This window comes from Rhinatrema bivittatum, chromosome 2 (genome assembly GCF_901001135.1).
Source record: "Rhinatrema bivittatum chromosome 2, aRhiBiv1.1, whole genome shotgun sequence".
Lineage (NCBI taxonomy): Eukaryota > Metazoa > Chordata > Amphibia > Gymnophiona > Rhinatrematidae > Rhinatrema > Rhinatrema bivittatum.
In genome coordinates, this window is record NC_042616.1 from 96,983,618 (window position 1) to 97,000,948 (window position 17,331).

At 42.9% G+C, this 17,331-nt stretch overlaps 1 protein-coding gene across 9 annotated transcripts in view; it reads left to right on the forward strand.

Moving 5' to 3' along the window:
* RBM33 (RNA binding motif protein 33) overlaps nt 1-17,331 on the forward strand; it is a 523,998-nt gene that overhangs the window by 110,200 nt on the left and 396,467 nt on the right. For all 9 annotated transcript variants that reach the window (XM_029588463.1, XM_029588468.1, XM_029588464.1 and 6 more), the window contains exon 5: nt 8,761-9,052. In XM_029588463.1, coding sequence (XP_029444323.1) covers nt 8,761-9,052 — 292 coding nt within the window. The remainder of the gene's footprint in view (nt 1-8,760; nt 9,053-17,331) is intronic.

Sequence of the window (17,331 nt, forward strand, 5' to 3'; positions counted from 1 at the left end):
CCGCCTCACACTGGTTGGTTCTCATGACAGATGTGGGTCTCCAGGGTTGGGGAGCTCACTGTCAGAATCTAATGGCCCATGGTCGTTGGACAGCCAAAGAGGCTCTCTGGAAGATCAATCGCCTGTAAGCCCAGCAGGTCAGGTTGGCATGCTTGCAGTTCAGCCACATACTTCTGGGTCAGGTGGTTCGCATGATATCGGACAATGCCACGATGGTGGCTTACATCAATCGTCAGGGAGGAATCAAGAGCCAGCAAGTGTCGCAGGAAATAGACCAATTTATGGGATGGGCAAAAAGACATCTTCAGATGATCTTGGCCTCTCACATTGCAGGAAAAAACAACGTAAGAGCACACTTTCTCAGCAGGGAGACTCTGAACCCCGGAGCATGGATGTTGTCCGCAGAAGCATTTCAGCTGATAGTGGATTGCTGGGGCCTTCCGACCCTAGACCTGCTAGCGACTTCTTGCAATGCAAAGATTCCTTGTGACTTCAGTGGCAGGAGAGATCCGTGGTCCTTGGGCATCGATGTTCTTGACAGGTTTGACTGGAGGCGAGTTGCTTTATGCCTTTTCTCCATGGCCCTTGCGGGACCATGTCATTCACAGAATCGAAGTCCACCGCGGGCTAGTACTCCTGGTGGTTCCAGATTGGCCTAGGCATCCGTCGTATGTGCACTTGCAGAGGCTCCTGGTGGATGACCCTCTTCATCTGCTGCTCATGGATCTGATGCAGCAGGGGCCAGTTATTCACCAGGAACTGGTTCGGTTCTGTCTTATGGTTTGGCCCTTGAGAGTGCTCGCCTGTTGAAGCGTGGATATACTTCTGTGGTAATTGCTACCTTGCTTTGCGCTCCGGTTGACTAAAGGAATGGCCGTTAATTCCTTGAAGGTTCAAGTTGCAGCTCATACATGTTTCAGATGTATAGTGAATGGTGTCTCTTTGTTTTCCCATCCTGATTTGGCCCATTTCTTGAAGGGGGTAAAGCACCTTCGGCCTCCCTTGCGGTTGCCGGTTCCGTTGTGGAGTCTTAACCTGATGCTGGATTTTTTTAACGGGCCCTGCATTTTGATCACTGCACAATCTTTCTTTGTGGTTATTAACCCTAAAGACATTGTTCCTGGTGGCTATATGTTCTGCCCGTCATGTTTGAGTTGCAGGTGTTGTCTTGCCGGGAGCCGTTCCTTCATATGACTTCAGGGCATTGCAGTTGCGTACTGTTCCATCCTTCTTACCTAAGGTGGTTTTGGAATTTCATCTGAATCAGTCCATTTCCTTGCCATCTCTGGATAAGGTCAGGGATGCGGAGCAGTATTGCCTTCTGTGTTCCTTGGATGTTAAGGTGCTGCTTATGTGCTATCTGGAGGTTTCTGAGTCTTTTCGGAGGTCAGATCGCCTGTTAATCCTTCAGTAGAAAGAAGCAGGGCGGACCAGCTTTGTGGGCTACAATAGCTCGCTGGATTAAGGAGGTGGTCACGGCCACATATGTGTATGCAGAGAAGCCATTGCCTATTCGTGTTATTTCACTAGGGCTCAGGCAGTGTCATGGATGGAGGTTCATTTGTTGTCTCCCTTTGAGATCTGCAGAGGTGCAACTTTGTCCTCCTTAAGTACCTTTTCTAGGTTTTATTGTCTGGATGTGCAGTCCCAGGAGGATGCAGCCTTTGCACATGCGGTGTTGACTGGACCACGGGCAGCCTCCCGCCCTATTTGGAAGTAGCCTTGGTACATACCACTGGTCCTGAGACCATCTGTCTACATGCTAGGAAATGGAGAAATTACTTACCTGATAATTTTGGTTTCCTTAATGTAGACAGATGGACTCAGCTTCCTGCCTTCGGCTGCTGACTGCTTGTGTTCATGGTCCTCCTGTGGGGATACGGATCCCAAGGAATTACTGGTACGTGTTCATCCAGTCCTTAGAATGGGCTGCCTATATTCTTACTTTGTCCAGAGAAGGGCATCAAAAATTGGGGGGGATCTCCATCACATGACTTATGAGGAGAGGTTGAAGGACCTAAATATGTATACCCTGGAGGAGAGGAGGTGCAGGGGAGATCTGATATAGACCTTCATATACCTGAAAGGTTTTAATGATGCACAATCAACAAACCTCTTCCGTTGGAAACCAATTAGTAGAACTAGGGGTCAGAAAATGAAACTCCAGGGAGAAAGACTCAGAACCAACATCAGGAAATATTTCTTCACAGAGAAGAGGATGCTTGGAACGCCCTTCCGGAAGAGGTGGTGAAGATGACAACAGTGAAAGATTTCAAAGGGGCATGGGATAAACACTATGGATCCCTAGGGACTAAAGGATGGAAATGAAGAGGGAAGTGCATGGGGGTAACTTGCTGTGTGGCGGTTGCTACCCTTAACCAACAGGCCTTCATGCTGTTGATGCAACTCCAGTATTGCTCTCTGCTCCAATATTATTCTTTGCTTTAACGGGGGGGGGGGGGAATCGGACTTAGACAGCAACTAACAAGGACACAAAATTTTAAGGCCTGGGAATACAAGTAGGAGTGGGAGTAACTTGCTGATGCGGCTGTTCTACCCTTAACTATTAAACATAATACTTTTGATGCTACCACAAGCTTGCTGGGCAGACTAGATGGACCATTTGGTCTTTTCTGCCATCATTTCTATGTTTCTATATATTGTTGATTGAGTACAGTTATGGTTGACTGTTTTTAATCCAGTTTTTTGCTAGTTTGTCTGTAGTTGCTTTTGAAGAGAATACTGACAGGCTGGGATCACCGCAAGAGTAAATATACTGTGACATCAACTTGCTTCGTCTCTGTCTGCTGGCAGGGGAGCATAACCCACTGGTCCTGAGTCCATCTGTCTACACTAAGGAAAACAAAATTATCAGGTAAGTAATTTCTCCATTATTTACCTTTCCAAACTCCAGTTCAAAGCCAGTTACAGTACAGGTACAGTAGGTATTTCTGTTCCCCAGAGAGTTTATAATCTAAGGGTTTGAATTACTAAGACTTTTCTCCCATTCTGTATCTATAGGGTAAAATACTTAGTAAATGAGACCCTAAGTTTGGACTTTCTATCCCTCTTAGTTTTCTTGGTTAGATTTTGATGACATTTTCTATGTTTACTCTTTTCGTCAAAGGCCATCGACTCCAAGGTGGTTTGTGTTCCTTTCCCAAGAGAGCTGCCTATTGCAACTTTAGTAGCATTTTGTTTGTTATTGCAGAGTTTTAATTTTATGCCATTTGTTCTTTATGTGACTGAAAAGAAGTCCAGCAGCTTCAAATACTTCTGTTGCAACCTCAAGATTGCTATCACTGATCATCACGAGATCTGCATGCAATGTTTGGGGCTAAAGTGTATTGTCCTTTCATGTGGCATCTACTCAAAGATGTCACCTAGGGCCATTATCTCTGGCAACTGTAACTTCAAAACATTGCTATGAGAGAAAAGTCTGTTCCATTGGCTTTGACATCAAAGGCATCGACATTGAAGGACCCAGGAACTATACCTGCTGCTGGAGGTGCTTGTACAAAGAAGCCTTTACGTGCTTTGAAGTTGAAAGCCAACGTGTAGGCATAGGTGTAGGGAGCAGTCCCACCCTATCACTTTACACCAGAGAAAGATTTCTTGGGATTCAGGTCTGAGCATAGTCCAGATGTATTCCATGCATTAAGAAAGTTGGAAGGAAGGCAAAATGATTATCGGCATGGTTAAAAGGTGAGGTGAAAGAGGCTATTTTATCCTAAAGATCTTCATTCAAAAATTGGAAGAAGGGTCCATCAGAGGAAAACAGGATAAAGCATAAGCATTGGCAAGTTAAATGTAAGATATTGATAAGACAGGCTAAGAGAGAATTTGAAAAGAAGTTGGCCATAGAGGCAAAAACTCACAATAATCATTTTTTTAAATTGTTCCGAAGCAGAAAGCCTGCAAGGGAGTCAGGACCGTTGGATGATCAAGGGGTTAAAGGGGCATTTAGAGAAGATAAGGCCATCATGGAAAGATTAAACAATTTCTTTGCTTTGGTGTTTACTAAAGAGGATGTTGGAGAGATACCCGTTCCAGAAAAGGTTTTCATGGGTGATGATTCAGATCAACTGATCCAAATCACGGTGAACTTGGAAGATGTGGTAGGCCTGATTGGCAAACTGAGTAGTAAATCACCTGGACCAGATGGTACCGAAAGAACTGAAAAATGAGATTTCAGACCTATTTCAATTAATTTGTATCCTATCATTAAAATCATCCGATGTACCTGAAGATTGGAAGATGGCCAATGTAACCCCTATTTTTAGAAAGGGATCCAGGGGTGATCTGGGAAACTAGAGTGGTGAGCTTGACTTCAGTGCCAGGAAAAATCATGGAAACTGTTTTAAAGAATAAAATCGCAAAACATTTAGATAGACATGGTTTGATGGGACACAGCCAGCATGGATTTACCCAATTTGCCTCACAAATCTCCTACATTTTTTTGAAGGGGTGAATAAATGTGGACAAAGGTGAACCAGTAGATGTGGGTGTATTTGGATTTTTAGAAGGTGTTCAACAAAGTCCCCCATGAGAGGTTTCTAAGAAAACTAAAAAATTATGGGATAGAAGGTGATGTCTTTTTGTGGATTACAAGTTGGTTAAAAGACAAGAAAGAGAGAGTAGGATTAAATGGTCAGTTTTCACAGTGGAAAAAGGTAAACAGTTGAGTGCTTCAGGGGTCTGTACTTGGACCGGTGCTTTTTAATATATTTATAAAGGATCTGGAAAGGGCTACAATGAGTGATGTGATCAAATTTGCGGATGGCACAAAACTATGCAGAGTAGTTGAATCTCAAGCGGATTGTGATGAATTGCTGGAGGACCTTGCTGAGACTGGAAAATTGGGCATCCAAATGGCTGATGAAATTTAATGTGGATAAGTGCAAGGTGATGCATATAGGGAAAAATAACCCATGTTATAGTTACACAATGTTAGGGTCTATATTAGGAGCTACCACCCAAGAAAGAGATCTAGGCATCACAGTGGATAACACATTGAAATCATCGGTTCAGTGTGCTGCGGCAGTCAAAAAAGCAAACAGAATGTTGGGAATTATTAGAAAGGGAATGGTGAATAAAACGGAAAATGTCATAATGCCTCTGTATCGCTCCATGGTGAGACCGCACCTTGAATACTGTGTACAATTCTGGTCGTCACATCTCAAAAAAGATATTTTTGCGATGGAGAAGGTACAGAGAAGGGCGACCAGAATGATAAAGGGAATGGAACAGCTCCCCTATGAGGAAAGACTAAAGAGGTTAGGACTTTTCAGCTTGGAGAAGAGACGGCTGAGGGGGGATATGATAGAGGTGTTTAAAATCATGAGAGGTCTAGAATGGGTTAATGTGAATCAGTTATTTACTCTTTCAGATAATAGACTAGGGGGCACTCCTTGAAGTTAGCATGTGGCACATTTATAACTAATTGGAGAAAGTTCTTTTTTACTCAATGCACAATTAAACTCTGGAATTTGTTGCCAGAGGATGTGGTTAGTGCAGTTCGTGTAGCTGTGTTTAAAAAAGGATTGGATAAGTTCTTGGAGGAGAAGTCCATTACCTGCTATTAATTAAGTTGACTTAGAAAATAGCCACTGCTATTACTAGCAACAGTAGCATGGAATAGACTTAGTTTTTGGGTACTTGCCAGGTTCTTATGGCCTGGATTGGGAAACAGGATGCTGGGCTTGATGGACCCTTGGTCTGACCCAGTATGGCATGTTCTTATTAGGTTCTATCTTAGGTTTTACCACCCAGGAAAGAGATCTAGGCGTCAAAGTGGATAATACATTGAAATCGTCGGCCCAGTGTACTGTAGCTATCAAAAAATCAAACAATCTTAGGAATTATTAAGAAGGGAATGGAAAATAAAACAGATAATGTCACAATGCCTTTGTATCGCTCCTTGAATACTGTGTGCAGTTCTGGTCACCACATCTCAAAAAGGATTTAGCTGCATTGGAGAAAGTGAAGAGAAGGGCGACCAAAATAAGGGGCATGGAATGGCTGCCTTGTGAGGAAAAGCTAAAGATGTTAGGGCTGTTCAGTTTGGAGAAGAGACAATTGGGGGGGGGGGGGGCGGGATATGATAGAAGTCTATGAAATCATGAAAAGACTTGAACAAGTTAATGTAAATTGGTTATTTACTCTCTTAGATAATAGAAGGACCAGTGGGTACTCCATGAAGTTAGCAAGTAGCTCATTTAAAACAAAATAAATTCTTTTTCACTCAGCACATAGTTAAGCTTTGGAATTCATTGCCAGAGGATTTCGTTACAGCAGTTAGTGTAACTGTGTTTAAAAAAGGTTTGGATAAGTTCCTAGAAGATAAAGCCATAAACTGCTATGACAGTAATTAATAAGTAATAATAGCTTGTGATCTATCTAATGTTTGGGTACTTGCCAGGTACTTGTGACTTGGATTGGCCACTGTTGGAAACAGGATACTGTTTCGTTGGTCTGACCCAGTATGGCATATCTTATGTTCTTATGTAAGAGTTGGGGTCAGTACCTACACTGGAAACATTTTTAGATGAAATCACTGTGAAACTAGTGGATGTAATAACTCAGATTGACAGACGAAAGAATAACACGCAAGTCACAGCTTCACCATGTTTTTCAGTAACATTTCCTTAGGCTTCAGCCTCAAATTTACCCTGCTTTCATGTGGATAGGGGTCTTGCCTCTCCTCTCTTCTTCAGCTGCTGTCTGCTTCACTCTCTCCAATCTCAGCTGTTTTATAACCTGGTCCAGCATGTGTCTGCACTAGTTTCTCACCCTGAAAATTCTCCTGCTCCCTTGGATCTTTGCCACTTTGAACTTCTGTTTCTTCTTTAATCTCAGCTTCTCTTCAAGCATTTTATTTTTATTTATTTGTTTTGATTTATATTCCGCTTTTCAGCCACTTCAGACCGGAATTCATTCAGGTACCATAGGTATTTCTCTGTCCTCAAAGGGCTCACAATCTAAGTTTGTACCTGAGGCAATTGAGGATGAAGTGACTTGACCAAGGTCACAAGGAGCATGGACTCCTTCTCCCTGTAACCCATGTCCTCAGTTCCTTGCCATAAGCAGATCTCTGCACTCCTAGACTCCAACTCCATTCATATATAAGTTTCAGAGAAGTCAGAAATCCATGCAGTATGTGCAGTCTGAACTCAATCTCCTCTGCTTCCAACATCTCAGTGAGATGAGTAATGGAACTTTGCTCCTCCTCGAAGTACCTCATTTGCCAGTTATCCCCTCTAATACTTGACTAGCACTAGACCAAATTCTGCCATGATTCTCGTGTATGTAATGTAATTTAATACCCTCTTCGGGCCTTTTTTCTTCCAGCTGATTCAGCTTCCATGTTTACGGTCCTTGTTATATGTAACTTCTGTTTCTTCTGACTACAATAAGTTGTTCTTATGTTACAGTTATCTTTCCCCTGTTTGATGTAAACCGACCTGATATGGTATTCAACCTTGAAGATCGGTATAGAAAAATGCTAAATAAATAAATACATATATTGGGTGCTTAGTGAGCACTATCCTCATGTCACTTCCTCTGGAGTTATAAAAGAGAGGACAGAAAGACTGTAATGGAGATTTAGAAGGGTGAAGGGGAGGAGGGCTGTGTGCAGTAAAAAGCAGGGTCCCGTTCTGCATGCTTTGCATATTTCTCATAAATTCTCACACTCTGAGGGCACATGTATGTATATAGGAAGGAGAGGCATGTTACTACAAGCGTGCTTAAAAAGGAATTCTTGAACCTGTGGGGCCACCACTGTTGTCTCTTGTTAACGGCTGAGAGCAGAGTCCTGGTGTTGGTCTGGACCATGAGCCTTGTGCACTAGTGATTTTTTTTCCTGTGGCACACCTGATCTGAGTCACAGAAAAAATGTTTATTCCTGAGAAAAAGATTTTCCCTAAGTTAACAAAAATGTGTTTTCATGGTAAATGTTTTTTGGGTTTTGTTTTTTTTAATTAAAAATTTTTAATGTTATCAAAATCTTCCAGATTTACTTTATACTACTTATTGAGTATTTGCATCAGTGTCAGTTTTATCTCCCAAACAGTATTAAGGGTTTTCTTTTCGTGGCAGATGGTGAACATTAAACAGTTTTACTCCTGTATTTATCAAAATATTACTATTTGCTGCTGCACCAATGAATTCCAACTACTTTTAATATCATAGATGAGGTTATTAAAGGTTATTAATTGACCATATGTGAAATTTTCACAGGTATGCTGTGCAAGCCTAAAAATGTTAAATATTATAGAATTAAGATTTAAACGTAAGAAGCTAAAACCAAATACACAACTTAAAGCACACTGATGGCGAGAAATTGTCTTCTGCTTGCATCATTACTAACTTCTACAGAAAATAAATCTGGAGTTCACCAGTGAATTCATATTTCATGACCAGTATGTAACTTTTAAAATATTAGATATGTTTCCCTGATGATAAAGTCCTACTTTAGAGTTTGTTATTAACTGTTAGGAAGGATATGTAGATTGTGCTTTCTTTTTATTTTGAAATTAAAATTGAATCCGATGAGGTAACTCTGCAGGATCTCTACCTGCCTGACCTGTTATAACTATCTAGCTTTTGGATTTCTTAGCTAAATGACTAGAATTAATGAAGCTGTGGTTCTGTACGTTTTGAATTCATGAAATGAAGAAATGTGTTAAGTCACAGATATTTGAGTTTAACAATAAACATATTTCTAGCTTATAGTTTATATTGTCTTTTATTTTGCAGTTCAAAGGATGTTGCAGTTAGTCTTGATGCTACGACTGGGTTGGTTACATCGTTTGACCTCTCTGAGAGTGCTAATGATCAGTCCGTTGAACCAGACTATGAACAAGATGAAGATGAAAATGTTGTTTATGAAGAAGAGTCAGAACTGTACACTGAAGAATATACTGAAGAACAATATGAAGATGCTGAGTTGACAGAAGACCAAATAGAATATGTGGATGAACAGGATGAAGAAATAGATAATGATGAGGTGCTAGACCTTGAAATCAATGAACCTCTAGATGAATTTCCAGTGAGTCTATTCTTTTGTATTTTCAAAGATAACATTGCTTCACATGCCTTGGTTTTTAGGCTGATCTGAAATCTGTTTACTTCCCCAGGGAGGGGTGAGAATTAGACCCATTATCACTGTCTGCCAGTTTCTTTATCTAGGCTGTGACAAAGTTTGTGTTGACAGCTTGTTTGGTGGTAGGTAATGCTCCTTTGTTATGCTAGAAGGCGGATGAGAATCATGACCTTGAGGATTGTGTCCTTGAGGAAGTAAACAGCTTTGTGTGGTGGGATACACTGCCAATTCTTAGCAGTGCTTAATGCAAAAGCTTTTATCCAGGCATTAAGGAAAATCTGATAAAGTCCTTCCAAGGTGAAAAGATTATTGACCTCCTAAAGACATCTTTAAGTTGCTAGCACTGCAGAGTGATTGATGGCCTGCTCATTCATCTTTTTTTGTGAGTGGGATCTGTCTTAACACTGAATAAAGAGATTGGAGGTTACTTGTTAGAAAATATCACACATTTAATTTTATAGTACTTCAGCAGTATGATATGTATGGAGTGCTGGTTGAATGTATCTTTAATTGCCTATAGTATTTAATCATTGTAATTGTCTAAATGTTTTGAATTTAGCTACAATTTCAGGAACAAAGAAAATGTCAATGTGACTTCTTTTTAAAAATGTCATTTTATTTTTAAGGCCATTCCATTCTGTTATTTCCCTTGCCTTATGTGAACTGTTCATTTTGCAGTACAGTTAAAAATAAGATGTTAAGTCCTTCGTTGAAAGGCTATAGTAAAACACCTAGCAAAAATGGAACAAAATGCCTAATATGGAGAGTAACCTAAACATGGCTATATTAAAACATTTTCTAAAATAATGTTCAAAATAAGTCAAATTTAGGTAACAGTAAGTATGAAAAATGGGTCCTTTGAAACATGCTGATTGGTGTGGGAAAAGGCCAAAACTGCACAGATGACACTAATGATTGGCCCACTGAAAAGAAAAATGGAAAGAATAAAAATATTATCAAATCATTGGGAGCAATTTGAAAGCATTTTGACTGGAGAGGGAATGAGGCAGTAGTGTCTAATATCCATGCTGCTGTTCACTTTGGCTATGAAATTTCATTTGACCCTTGCAGTACACATTCAAGAATTGAGGGATTATGGGTAAATTGCACATTTTAAGGCAAACATTTGATAAGACTGAAGCCCTGAATATTAACTTACTGGACATAGAAATGATGCTTCTAAGGTCCAATTTCCCATTTAATTGGGTAGTGGACCATGTGAAATATCCAGGGGTAAAAATGTCAAGGAATGTTATAAAGCTGTTTCATATAAATTAACACTCCTCTTCCTCCCCCCCCCCCCCCCCCCCCCCCCACACACACACACACAATAAAAGGACTAATCTAAGATGTAGGATTCTCAGATTTCCTGGTTAGGGGGAATAGCCTGTTTTAAAAATGAACATCTTGCCTAGGCTTATATATCTCATTCAGTCTTTGTTAAATCCAAGTAGGAATGTTAAAGCACATGCAAAAAAAAAAATCATTCTAATACATTTGGAGGAAGAAACTCCCACCCCATGGATGGCTAAAGGGTTTATGTTCCAAAATAGGATGTTGAGGGGGGGAAGGACAGTTAGGTTCATGATTTTTACAATGTGCCAATGTACTGCCAAACGGCTCATTTGAGATCAATAATTGAGTGGCAGAAGGGAGGGACAAGGAAGAGATGTGTCCAGTTGGAGCAAATTTTATGAGGGAAGACTCCTATTTATTTCCTGCTAGGGTTAACTAAGACCAATGTGGGGGTTAGAGAAGGGGAAAGCTTCAAACTAGGCATATAATTTAGGTGTGGAAAAATGCAAAGAATTACCATACTTAATGCCATAGGATACAACCCATTTTTTGTCCCTATGATGAAAGGAACTTCTTTTAAGAGGTGAAAGTCAAAGGAACCAATTACATTAAGACAATTAAAGATAATAAGATACTTCCATGAAGAATTTGGTATGCCATTGTTGATTTCTTTGGATTTGTGGAGATCGGTTGTCGAATGATGCAAAAAGATAAAATGTGATTAATAGAAGAGCTTACCCCTGTTGAGAAATTGTGCTTTCCTAGCAAGTAGCAGATGGACTCAAGAACAATGGGTATAGTGTACTCCTGATAGCAGATGGGAAATGGAGTCAGATTTCAAGCTGATGTCAGCCTACATATACCCAGGCAGGAAGCTTAGCTCTTCTGTATTTCTCCATCTCCTAAGCAGTTAGGGACACTACATGCACTTGCACAGTGTTAGAAAATCCAAACCAAAGAAGAAAGAAATCTTACCTCTACGAGACGAGCCCTGTTCTTCTGCGGTGATACCTAAGGGTCCCTCCCCCAGTCGAGAATTCCTGAGGTGATTTCCGAGATCCCTCAGAGGCAAGCCTCAGTCCGGTAGCCTGCAGTACGAAGACCTGATTGACCATCCTAGAAATCTGACACTCCTCTGAGAATATGTAGGTGTTTCCACACAGGTGTTACCTTGTGAGTCTTATCAGTCATTTTTTGTCCAAGCACAAGCATGGAGGCATACTCAGTCTCCCCAGAAAACTTTTTCTCTCAAACTTTAAACTTCAATACTTTACACAGCTTTTCATCTTGATAGTTGTGATAGCGCTAAAAAAAATAATAATATTAAAATTCAAGAAAATTGCTTACTCAATATTGCTTTGACAACTACATTTGTGGTAAGCTTATGTCTGTCATGGATGGGTATGAGCTGTTCTATTGATGCCTTGACTCGGACCACAACCAGGCAAGTTGTTATGCTTCAGGGCAAACAAATTGAGGAACTGCTTAAATCTCTTCAGAGATGCAGTAGAGCCTGTTCCCGCAGTGCAGCTTCATCTGCCTTGCTGGGAAAAGAATTGAGCAGGAGCTCCTCAAAATTTCCCCAATCTGCTAAGGCCAAAACTGCAGGATTGAGTAATAGAAGTCACCCTGCAACAAAGAAGAAGGGCATCATTCTCTGGAGCCGTCTGAGCCTGCATGAAAGAAGCGAAAGGCCTTGAAACATGATGTATTGGCACAGTTGGTGCACAGAGCATTGGCACCATCAGTGCAACCAGCATTGGTGTGCACAACACATCAATGTGCTCAGTGCATCGGAATATGATACATCGATGCACCTGATTCATGGTGTTCTGATGCATTCGATGCACCAATGCACACAGTGCACTCGATGCAACTGCTGATGCACTTGATGCATCACGGCCCACAGTAGATGGATTTTGTGCATCCACAATGCATTGACACAATTTCTACAAGAGCCACTGATACACAGCACAAGAATACGCAGCATTGTGACCTCTTGTAAACTAACAGTCCCAATGTAATGGATGCAAGTATCGTTGAAGCATCTTTAATCTGCACTGTTTGCTTTGATGCAATTCGGCAAAGATCTTTTGAAACACTCAAAGCAGCATTCCTCTGGAACTTCCAGGAATTTGGCTCCATTAAAGCAATCAAACCATTGAGCCCCTGATAGGGGGCATTAAACTGCATTGCCTATGCAACTCTATACAGGTTACCCCCGGTCAACGGTGGAAGAGATTGTGTTACCTCTGCTCCCTGCAATTACAGTATCAGAGCCCTCATGTCTTCTAGATTGCTAGGAGAGAGGGCTTCCTATCAGAGATTCTAGATTCAGTATGTTTAATAGGTCTGCTTATCTCCAGTACACCACCTATTAAAGTGCATGAATTATTTCTTGTTTTAGGAGAAGGTGTTCCACCAGAAGCACCAGGTCAGGGGACCAGTCAGTTGCTCAACCAGTTTGCTGGTATGTTGAGAAGCTTCTTTACCTTTTTGACTAAAGAGTGGGAGGGAGCTATCAGACCACTCCTCTCTACCATTGTTGTAGAGATCCCTCAGATCGAGTCCTAGTTTTGCTTATAGGGCTGAACATCATGTTAGAACCCTTAGTACAGATTCTTCATTATCCCACTCAGTTGCAGCAGAGTCAAGTTCATTAGAAGTGGTTGACCAGGGTATTTCACCTCAGGGACATCTGGCACAACCTCCTGATTCACTTGCACCATCATTGGGGCCCTGGGTTACTCAGCCCTCACCATTAGGTTCAGAAGAAGGGTCTACAGATATACCTTCTGACCCATTTTCGGGTACTCTGGACCAACCTCGTCCCTGGAGGACTAGATATATTCTAAGTTCATGGAAAAAAGGGGAAGGCATTCGGTGTCAATGTACGTATAGAGAGAGACTCTTATGCTTGAAAGTTTTCAGGCTGTTCTATATATTGTACACCTCATCAGAACCCACAGCTCTTCCAGTACAAAACGTTTTGAACTTATTTCAGATGAGATTGTGGGAAACACCTATCTTTGGCATTCCCGCGGCTAGGAAACTGGATCTAAAATACAAAGTCTACAAATTTCCGGAGTTTAGAGTCATGAAACTGCCGCACTATCATCGTGGAATCTGCCCTCAAGAAGGCAAAAAGACAAGAATTCATTCAAATTCATATCAGTGAAGGACCATAGACTACCAGAAATTTTGGCAAGAAAGCTTTTTCAAGGCTCCATGTTTGCTGCTGTATTGCTCCTCACCAATTCTGTATGGTGCAATACCAATCCGAATGCATTCAAAAACTAAAACCTTTTCTACAACTTGTGGAGGGTGGGAGCTTGGCGTATGGCATGGTTTAGCGAGATGCCATACGCCAAGCGAAATGACATCCGTGACCTCTCTTGTCTGGGAGACAACTTCTTTGGCGTGAATTTTAGAGAAACAGTTTCTCAAATAAAAGAACCTGTTCAAGTACCATCTACCGCTGCTTCCAGCCCAACGACAACAACAGGGTCCCGTCAGACCTTGGCAGCATGGGAGATTCATCGGAGTCTGCTAGTTTCAGCGCGGCATATGTTGCAGCTTCTAGGACACATGGCTGCGACCGTACGTGTCGCTCCTTTTGCCTGTCTACATATGCGCCGAGCCCAGTGGACCTCTCCCAGTGGCGACAGGCCACCCAGGGCCTTCAGGTCCGTATCCAGGTGCCCTCCTCATTCAGGACTTCCCTGACTTGGTGGACATCTCTACTCAGCCTGGAGCGGGGTATTCCCTTCTGAGCACCTTCACCTCAGGTTGTGCTTACCACAGATGGGTCCCGCTTGGGGTGGGGAGCCTACGTTGATGGCCTCCGCACCCAGGGCTTCTGTACCGAGCAGGAGGCTCAATTTCAGATAAACCTCTTGGAACTGAGGGTGATCCGGTACGCCTTGTGGGCCTTCTAGGATCGTTTGGCCAAAAAGGTCATCCTCGTTTGAATGGGAAACCAGGTGGCCATTTGGTATATCAACAAGCAGGGGGGTACCAGATCCTTCCTCCTTTGTCAGGAAGCAGTACAGATCGAGCTGGGCACTGGCGCAGGGGATGTTTCTCTGGGCCTTGTACTTAGCGGGCGCAGAGAACACCCTGGCGGACCGGCTGAGTTGCACCTTCCAGTCCCATGAGTGATCCCTGAAACAGAAGGTAGTGAATCAGATTTTCCGTCTCTGGGGGACTCCAGATGTGGACCTGTTCGCCTCCCCCAGCAATGCAAAGGTTCTCCGGTACTGCTCTCTGTCCAGGTTGGATGGCGTGCCACCCACGGATACCTTTGCCGTCCATTCGGGGACGGGCTTCCTGTATGCCTATCTGCCTCTTCCATTAGTGACCAAAGATTCTTCTGAAGCTTCGCCAGGACCGGGGATCCATGATCCTTATTGTCCTGCATTGGCCGAGACAGGTCTGGTTCCTGTTTCTGCGGGAACTGTCCAGGTGGAACCCGATCCGTTTGGGGACTGCCCCGATTCCTCTCCCAGGATTAGGGCAGGCTGCACCATCTCAACTCCGTGCCCTGTTGCACACAGCATGGATGTTCAAAGGTTGATCCTGCAGCCCCTGGTCCTTTCGGAGGACATAGCCCGGGTCCTGGTGGCTTCAAGAAAGCTGTCCACCAGGAAGTCTTATGCCTTAGAATGAAAGAGGTTCACCATCTGTTGTGAGCAGAGGGGGCTTGATCCCTTCTCTTGCCCATTTCTGACAACTTCTGGACTATCTAATGCACCTCTCGGAGGTGGGACTTAAGGCCAACTCCGTTCGAGTGCACCTCAGTGCCATAGGAGATCACCTGGGTGGACGGTTCACCCATCGCGGTGCAGCCTATGATGGGGTGATTCATGCGGAGGCTGCTTCAGCTGTGGCCTCCACTGTGGGCCCCAGTGGTTTCTTGGGACCTAAACGTGGTGTTGCCCCAGCTGATGAAACCGCCGTTTGAGTCGCTGTGCTTGTGCACTCTCAAGCATTTGACATGGAAGGTTGTCTTCTTGATAATGATCACAGCGGCACACAGGGTCAGTGAGTTGCACGCCTTGGGTGACTTATCCACCCTACACGAGGTTCTTCCACGGCAAGGTAGTTCTGTGCACGCACCCTAAGTTCCTACTGAAGGTGGTTACAGATTTCCATCTTAACCAATCTGTAGTTCTGCCTTTCTTCTTCCCCCAGCCTCAAGCCAGCCTGGGAGAGAGAGCGCTGCACACGCTGGATTGTAAGAGGGCCGTGGCCTTCTACTTGGACCATAATGGCAGGCCATGGGCTGTCCACTCAGCTGTTTGTCTCGTTTGACCCAACAGTCTGGTTGGGCTCTTAGTAAGCAGACTTTCCACCTTGCTAGTGGACCGTAACTCCGTCTGCTATGACCAGGCGGGACTGCAGCTGGAGGGCCACGCCATGGCGCACTCTGTAAGGGCCATGGTGGCGTCTGTGGCCCACCTGCATGCAGTTCCAATAGGAGAGATCTGCAGGGCTGCGACATGGAGTTCTTTCCGCACTTTTGCTGCGCTTTATTGTTTAGACAGGGATGGCCAGCGAGATAGCAGATTCGGCCAACCTGTCCTGTGAAACCTCTTGCAGCTGTGAATCCAACTCTTCCATCCATAGGCCCCTGTTTTTGGTTCAGGCTGTTCCCACTATTACCAACATCACCTCTGTTGTGCCTGTTGGCACCTGGTTTGGTGTCTGTTGGTCCCGCTGGTTTGGGTCCAGCCTGTAGCTAGGGATTCACCCATGTGTAAATATTACTGCCCTTATCATAAGGCTTGTGGGTAATTGCAAGGAGTGGCAGATATTACTATAAGAAGCTTGCTGGACAGAGTGGATGAGGTATCTGATCCTTTTCTGCCATTTTTACTATGTTATTTTACTATGTTGTTTCATATGATTCTTACAGACTTGGAGTAGTGTTTGTGAAACATATATTGTCAAACTGGATAGCAGAATACACTCAGCTCTGCTACTCTTCAGCAGGCTTGCAAATCAGTTGCTGTCAAAGCTCATATGAGTGCTATGGCCTCTTCTGTTGCCCATTTGCGAGAAGTATTCCTCAAAGACTTCTACAAAGCTGCAACAGGGTCCTCTGTACACACCTTTATGTTCTGTTACTATCTGGACAATCTCAAGAATTACAAGTAAATTCGGACAAGCAGTTGTACATAACCAGTTCTCACAGTAGTCAACTGTCCACGGTGAAATCCAGGTTGCTTACTCAGTAAACGCCCCACTGCAGCCTTCAGCTTGGGACTCCCTACAAGTCATGGCTGCTGGAGCCTGCTTATTGACAGAAGAAGCAAGTTTGCTTACTGTAAACGTTTTCCATAGATAGGATGAATTAGCAATGCTAAATACCTGCTCATCTCTCTGGCTAGGATTAGCTTTGTTATTGACTAAGGAGAATGAGGGTAGATGCTGACTACTATTGACTAAGACTTAATGTATAATCTGATGATAAAAATTCATTAGTTTTAAGGGAGCAGTTGCTTACACTCTTGTGAGGTAATCAATAGGTTTTATTGTAGCCGCATAACTATACAAGGCTTAATATGGTACATATATTTCATTTCTTTCTTTTATTTGTTTTTAAATTGTTACATTTTTAAACTTTGAGTTTTACAGAGCAAAGCACTCTAATGAATGAGGGCTTTGCTTTGTAAAACTCTTATGCATTATCTCCATGCCAACTTTTCACTTGTTAATTATGCAATTGCCAAACAATTAACCCTACTGAAAAGTAATTAAGCCAGTTTCATCTCACCCTTAACTGTTGCTGGTCAGCAAGTCAACAAGCCAGTTTCATTTCACCCTGAAGACTGGAGGGTAGCTAATGTGTAACACCAATATTTAAAAAGGGCTCCTGGGGCGATCTGGGAAACTACAGAGCAGTTAGCCTGACTTCAGTGCCAGGA